The sequence below is a fragment of the Mytilus galloprovincialis genome, chromosome 9 (genome assembly GCF_965363235.1).
Source record: "Mytilus galloprovincialis chromosome 9, xbMytGall1.hap1.1, whole genome shotgun sequence".
Classification (NCBI taxonomy): domain Eukaryota; kingdom Metazoa; phylum Mollusca; class Bivalvia; order Mytilida; family Mytilidae; genus Mytilus; species Mytilus galloprovincialis.
Window position 1 is genome coordinate 94,471,413 of NC_134846.1, and position 8,256 is coordinate 94,479,668.

General features: G+C 33.6%; 1 protein-coding gene across 1 annotated transcript; it reads right to left on the reverse strand.

Moving 5' to 3' along the window:
- Nucleotides 1–698: 698 nt before the first annotated feature.
- LOC143046417 (uncharacterized) lies at nt 699–2,360 on the reverse strand. The gene has a single exon (XM_076219577.1). It carries the CDS (start codon nt 1,911–1,913, stop codon nt 858–860), a length of 1,056 nt encoding a protein of 351 aa, XP_076075692.1. The 5' UTR covers nt 1,914–2,360; the 3' UTR covers nt 699–857.
- Nucleotides 2,361–8,256: the final 5,896 nt, after the last annotated feature.

The following is an 8,256-nucleotide window of genomic DNA, read 5'->3' on the forward strand; positions in this document are numbered from 1 at the left end:
AATAATATGTAGCTTGGTTTCGTGTGTATTTTAGTCTTGATGCCATCTAACTAACTTTCGAGTTGACCTCCGATGACCATAAAAACGATGTAAACATAAATATAGATATAAATAGATTAAGCTACTCGTGCAATTGGATTTTTCTAGGTCTGTTTGATTTCATATTAAAGATTTAAAATATATGTTTATCGTTGTTTTTAACTGTATAAGAATTATTTTTTGTGGATCGAGTCAGTCAATCAAATGATTCACCTTTGTTTCACTTTCAATAGTGACATTCTTTTCTTTAAATACCTTAACACGCACATTGCATGCGTTATCAATCTCTAGCTAAGGGGTTAATTGAGTAAATTGAAGTTCTCACAATGACATGAATACGGATCCAATGAGGTCGAATTATTTATTTGCAAGTGAATAATTCATCATCAATGTTTCTTATCTCATTTTGACAAAATTTAACCATACTGGCTGCAAAAAGCGAATAAGTGTTGCACTATTTCACTATATTAATGATTGAACTCAACAAATCATATTTTAGATTTTTTATATATCTCGTAACTAGTGCCCCTTTAAACTAAGTATAGAACATCCGTAAGTGTATCGCTCTTTTTCGAAAGTAAGTTGTCTAGATTTTGTATATCCTTTACAAAAACGTAATTAAGTTAATCGGGCCTCTATATACATTTAGAAAACCAATATGAAATGTACTGAAACCATTTTATTCATCCCTAAATGTGTAATTCCCCCACAGTCCTGTTTGAAATAATAAATAACATAAAGTACAATAATACTGTAATGGTGACGATTAACTACTGTATAAATGAACACAATTTTCCAACCTTGATTCACATTTGGTTTTACTTTTTAGTACTGTAATATACATTCACACCAGGCACGAATGTTACAGAATCTTTGCCATTTTTGTCTTTTTCAGCTCTGTTTTTACTTAATGACTTTGCTAGTTGTTTGACATCTTTTGTTCTAAAAGATTCCAAAATGTCATTGCTTTTTGAGCGGTTTGGTTGGTGGATACTGAAAGTATCTTCCTCCGCGTTTCTTTGTTTTTTCTTTAAAATCATATCTGTTTGAGCGCGCGTCATCATCCACGGTGGTCTAGTGTCGTCTGCTTCTTGTCCTGTCATATCCAATGATTTGTCAGTTTGGTCATCATGTGATTCGTAGCTATATTTCGAAAGACGACTCTTGCTCTTCGAATTTTCGTTTGGTAGATCATCGGAGTCCTTTATAAGGGGTTGTGATAAAGTTGAATGTAGTTTCTGAAATCTGTCATCTTTTGTCGGAGCTCCTGGTTTTAGGTGCAATTTTCCTCTGTATTTATTATATTCTTTTAGTGCATCCTGATCCACCACCATAACTTCTGGCAGCCGTGTCATAAATGTCCGCTCTCTATGAGTTACAATCTCCGTCTTTTCACGTCGGATACTGAATGGCATTTTGGGTAAGTTTTCCTTTCCTCTGACACTCTGGCTTCTAAAATTGTACTCGGGTGCTTTATACATCACATCAAAACTTGGGCGCCTTTTTTCTTCCGCTATTTGTACATTTGGTAAATTGAGCCCAGAGAGTCGAAATTCATCCTCGCGTCTCCATTTTGCTTGTTTTCTTTCTTGGTTTTTCATGAAAGTTCTAGCAGAGAGATCGAATGAATTTGAATTTTTCAGTTGTCTGACACTGAGGCTAGTCAACTGCCTTTCCAGATGACGATCCTGACTGACATTCTCGTGTAGAATAGTTCCATATAAATTTGTTTTAGGCATGGCATGTCGGACACACAAATGTTGTTTCAGTTTAATATTCTTGGTGTCTGCCCCAGGCTCATATGTTAATAAATCACGAGATATTTCAAACGGCAAGTTGTGTTGAATCGACATTTTAAAACTGGCTAACGTCATTCCACAAAGTCTGTATAAGGATTAATAAAGGATTATTCTTCATAAACAAATTTTGTACACAACACTTAAATCTTTAAAACCATGATCATATATACTAACTTCAATACTGTCCAATTTCTGTCTCGGCCAAGTTTTCTGACCCGTTATAATCAAATATCATCTTTACTTTAGTGTTACAATCATCGCGAATCGCTACATAGACCTTAAACCGACATTATACTCAGAATTCCTGGTCGATTGCCCTTCACAGATAACACTTGTCCCAATGTATTCCTAAGTTATGTGCATTCTTACTTTACACTTATTGTCAGTTTCTGCATGTATTACACCAATATTGAATATGATATTATATTAATGTGTCGTTAACAACGGCTTTTGTTCTCCTCCGACACGGATGACTACGTTTTGGTACATTAAGATTTATAATCAATTCGTGTGTATTAGGATAATCTAGTTATAAAACGGATTGTATCAGGCCGTTAACGGGTATATGGCTGGCTCGGTCTTATTGTTTATACCATTAGCCAACTTGTGGTATTAACCAATAGGAATTATTAAATCGAAATATTTCATCAGTTAAGTACTTTAACAAATTTTTAAAGTATATGAATAGCAAAGCTATTGTTTTATTATTCAATTTAAAGATTTTCCTTCAAATAGAATCCTTTGATAGGACTGTATAGAACGTAAATTATGATAGTGTACACAGATATAAAATTCAATATGTATTTATGTTTCGGCTGATGAACTCCATCCCCGAGTTTACCATTCGCTCATTATATATGTACATCTTGTCAAGCTTTTCTTGGCTTATATGGAAGGGAATAATTCTATATATAGTTTAGAGCTTAATAATGCTGAGTTGTATCAAGTGATTTCTGTTTGCAGATTATTTCAAATTTTACAACACACATTGCATGTGTACAAGGGAAATTTTCGACAAGCTTTCCTTGGCTTCTATGGAAAGGACTGTTTGTATTTTTGGTCGTTGAGTTACACAGCTACTTTTGCATAGGTACTATTTCTGTACCAAAAAATCTGCAGTACTGGAAATCTACTTTTAATATTCAGTACTATTTTGTTACTTTAAAATTATTGTAATATTTAGGAACCTGTATTTTACAGTACTTGATTTGTACTTGAAAATTGAAGCACTACATTTTTTGGGTTACAACGTTACATTTTCAGCATTTTGAAAGTATGTCTATTTCAAATCTTTTAAAGTTATGATTTTCAAACATGGAATATTGTGATCGCTGTTGGTATTATTTCTGTACCAAAATCTTAAGTACAAATCAAGTACTGTAAAATGCAGGTACGTAAATGGTACAATAACTTTAAAGTAAAGAAATAGTACTGAATATCAAAGTAGTACCTATGCAAAAGTAGCTGTGTATACAGTGTAAGCAATTTTTACTCCAACTGTTCATCTACATCTTGTTTGACAATAGTTTGTAATTTTATAGCACTCACTGTACATGGAAAATTTCCGATAAAAACGAAACAATAACAAAGTGTTGGTCTTGTAATTGTATTGATTGCAGGATTTGTTGCTCGCACTGTGTATAGATGCAGTTCAATATGTCACCATTGTTGTAGTTTATGCCCGTATAACCACCTTCTTATTTTTTTATATATTTAAATATAAAGTACCGTATATTATCTTTGTGTAAATAATATGTGCCAATAAGACACACAGTTCAAATGAAGTGGATTATAGCAATTATACGCAATCGTTTGGCCTTAAAAAATCAGCGAGAAAAACCCATACAATATAGTCGGCTATAAAAGGCCCGACGCGAAAAATTTGAAATAATCCAAACGAGAAAATTTAAGGCTTAATTTATAACATTTTTTTTACGAAAAACAAATATGACAGATATGAACCAGCGATAACCTCTGCCCTACAGGCATCTGATTAGGGACAGACACATACTATTTGTTTCGGGGTTAAACACATGTTTAATCGCTCTTACCTCCCCTTACAAGTGACAATGGTGTAACATCACAACATACTTACACAATGTCAAAATAAATTGCAATTGGCTTAACTCAGAATATCGGTAGGAGACACAAAGCCACAAACATAAAAACAGTAGACACACAACCACAAACATAAAAACAATAGACTCAAATCACAAACATAGAAACAATAGACTCAAAACCACAAACATAAAAACAGTAGACCCAAATACACAAAACATAAAAACAATAGACTCAAAGCACCGTAATACTTGTAAGAGCACTCGCAGCTATTAAAAACAGTAAGTTCAAAGACAATAAATCATGTTTTCCCAAACAAAAGTATTATATCCAACGAATTTTGTATAAAGACGGCACACACAAGTCTGATAAATACATGACCTTAAAAAAATGAGAAAATATTATTCAATAGTATGGACATAATGTAGGATCATGAGTTCGTATACATGTACATAATTATATATATGTTTTTAGTTTTATTTTGATTCTGAAATCCAAATGAATGTTTTACCGATAAAAAATGTTTAAATATTACGCTACTGCATTTAATTGATAACCTTTAAAATCATGTACATGGATTGCGTCTAAATTGACGGACTTTATAAACAACATCACCGTAAAAATAAGGAAGTGACATACCTTTTGTAATAGAATTCTACAGGTACACCAAAACTTTCTTATGGAATCTTTGTATCGATGTAAGAATTTAATTGGTAAAGGTTATAATTAATTTACGGTAACGATATTCCTGACTTACTAATTTGCCAGTTTTTCATAAGTTACGTTCACTGATTTCTAAAGCACTAAAACACGACTGCAGACACCAGCATAACGAACAAATTGTGAAAATTAACACAACGTCAGAAGAGTTCAAACGGAACTTCACCGTCCAATAAAAGGAAACTAACAACCGGGAACAAAACATCGTCTCGCTTGCTGATATATCCAAATACTTTTTTTAGTATAGAGAAGGAAGGAGTTTTTGCTTGATTTTAACGATTTATAGTAAGTTGCTCTGTGTAAATTTCAGCAGTATTTAGAAAATTCTTGATTATTGAAAGTAATAATTGTGTCTAGGTTACGGTTATTGTTTTTCGATTTACCAATTAAATCATGTAATTAAGACGGATCTTCATTGAGTGTGGCTATAAACTGTATTTCATAACAATACGGAAACAAGTCTGCTATTGAAGGGGTGCAATTGGTGCCTATATGAATACCTACAACCTGTTGATTAACTTTATTGTCGAAACGTACATAGCTTATGTATTCTAGTATATAGTTACTAAATGAATACATATTAAAGCAGATATCAAAATGATTATGGGCGTCTTAGAAGTTTTCAGTTGAGATACTTGTGAACATCACCCTGTTACAATCAATACTCGAATAGTTATCAAAGGTACCAGGATTATAATTTTGTACGCCAGACGCGCGTTTCGTCTACATAAGACTCATCAGTGACGCTCATATCAAAATATTTATAAAGCCAAACAAGTACAAAGTTGAAGAGCATTGAGGATCCAAAATTCCAAAAAAATGTGCCAAATGCGGCTAAGGTAATCTATGCCTGGGATAAGAAAATATTTAGTTTTTTCAAAAATTCAAAGTTTGGGAAACAGTAAATTTATAAAAATGACCACATTATTGATATTCATGTCAACACCGAAGTGTTGACTACTGAGCTGGTGATACCCTCGGGGACGAAACGTCCACCAGCAGTGGCATCGACCCAGTGGTGTAAATAGTTATCAAAGGTACAAGGATTATAATTTTTTACGCCAGACGCGCGTTTCGTCTACATAAGACTCATCAGTGACGCTCATATCAAAATATTTATAAAGCCAAACAAGTACAAAGTTGAAGAGCATTGAGGATCCAAAATTCCAAAAAGTTGTGCCAAATGCGGCTAAGGTAATCTATGCCTGGGATAAGAAAATCCTTAGTTTTTTCAAAAATTGAAAGTTTGGGAAACAGTAAATTTATAAAAATGACCACATTATTGATATTCATGTCAACACCGAAGTGTTGACTACTGGGCTGGTGATACCCTCGGAGACGAAACGTCCACCAGCAGTGGCATCGACGCGTGTTATTGCTTGGATGTGTTGGATATTTAAATTTAACAGGCCAAAGAAAGACAACTCAATAACAACTCTTTGAATTTAGAACGTTCCAAGGTTTACATTTATACGATCGATGAAAAGACATGCCAGTGTCGAATTATTTATTTAATGATAAAATTGTTAATACAGATGTCATATATACCTATTGTAAAGTGTCATTCGTATAGATTTGTATATGTAAAGGAATGACACATCAATCGATTTGTAGAAATCTGATGTTGTTACATGAGATTTACCACAGATATTGAACCATAAACAGACGGAAATTTTTGCCCGGAGATAATCTAAAATGAATTCATTTTCTTGGATCTTAATCTAAGAGTGGTGCTATACATTGAATGATGGGGCTTTTGGAGGCGAGGCTCTACATTGAATGATGGGCTATTGGATGTTGTGGCTATACATTGAATGATGGGGCTTTTGGAGGTTGTGGCTATACATTGAATGATGGGGCTATTGAAGAATGAGGCTATACATTGAATGATGGGCTATTGAAGGGCGAGGCTCTACATCGAATGATGGGCTATTGAAGGGCGAGGCTCTACATTGAATGACGGGGCTATTGGATGTTGTGGCTATACATTGAATGATGGGGCTATTGAAGGGCGAGGCTCTACATCGAATGATGGGCTATTGAAGGGCGAGGATCTACATTGAATGACGGGGCTATTGGATGTTGTGGATATACATTGAATGATGGGGCTATTGAAGGATGAGGCTATACACTGAATGATGGATCTATTGAAGGTTGAGGCTATACATTAAATGATTGGGCTATTGGAGGTTGAGGCTATACATTGAAGAATGGAGGTGTACTATTCTCAAAAGGAAAGCTTAACGGGTGATCCCTGCATTTATCACATCATGTTCTCAATCTGATGGAACTGAACAAACATGGCAATATTTGTCAAATTAATACATGATAGAAGATATTTTAAGATGATCAATTCTGAATTAAATATATTTCTTTATGTTCAAAGTCGCAAATCCTAATTGATCTTAACATTAGCAAATATTTGCAGGTAATTTTAAATCCAGATCTTGTGTTCCAGATGGACAGTTTTGAACAGTGATATATTTAAATAACAGCATAATTGTATAAATCATTTAAGGTCAAGTGATTACTTCAAATTAATTTAATACTGTAGTTAGTACAGTGATAACTACCATGTTTTACCATATAGTAAAATAAGCGTTGATCTAGATGATGCTTGCTTTCTTGACCATACATATGTGAACATAAAAACTTTTGTTTTTACTTTTTATCATACTACAAACTTGTTCTGCTCTTTTTCAATCTTCCCAGGGAACTTTGTATAGTTCGATTTAAGAAAAGTTTTCTGTTTCGTTTTTTTGAACAGCTCGTTCAAATAGGAAAAAAAACCAACGTACAATACTGAAGTAATATGCTGTATGCCCCAAACACGGAAATTTACATTTCAAAAAGAACATTTAGATAAATGCCGTAATGACATTAAAATTCAATTATTTCTATCCTTTTGTACAGAAATGAGTTGTATTTTATTGGAATATTGAATTGACAACTTTTATTCAACTTTTTAATAGGATACACAATTTCGATAATGCATTTCAAACTATTATGGTCCATAGTGAGAATACATATTTCAGACATTAGTTTGTAGGGCGATATTTTTGTCTTCTACAACAAACAGCATTATGAAAAAGAAGGAAAATATATTTACGCCACCATAAAAAATTTAAAAAAAAACCCAACAATACAACAAACCAACAAAAAGTGGCTTGAGGATAAAACCATGGTGATTAGTTACTGATGACATTGATCCCTCGTCTCATTTAAGTTTGTCTGTTATATACATTATTTATCAATGTTGTCACATCAAATAAGAAAAGAACGGAAAAAAATCTAAACCCACTCATTGGGCAATTAACAACAGCCAGAAACTTTTGACTAGTACGATGTGTTATTCTTTATTAAATAAAAAAACTCACTAACTTTACGTGTTTAACTCGCAAGACATCTCAAGAATATTAAACAAAGGTTTTTTGCGTGATCATAATTTCATTTTGGTTTGGCCAGGTCATTGGACTAAATCTTTCATTGTCCAGTAACATCTGTGTGGACTGTCGCCATACTTTAAACTGCCTAGATGACGGCCTGACAGTCGCATGGCCGTGCTTTGGTTCTATACCCCTCAGGGCACTACTGGGGAACCAGAAAGTGTCCTCCTTACCAAAACAACTCTTTTGTCTAG

Excerpts from the sequence above, each read along its gene's own strand:
- LOC143046417 (XM_076219577.1), bottom strand. The coding sequence starts at position 1,913 with ATGACGTTAGCCAGTTTTAAAATGTCGATTCAACACAACTTGCCGTTT.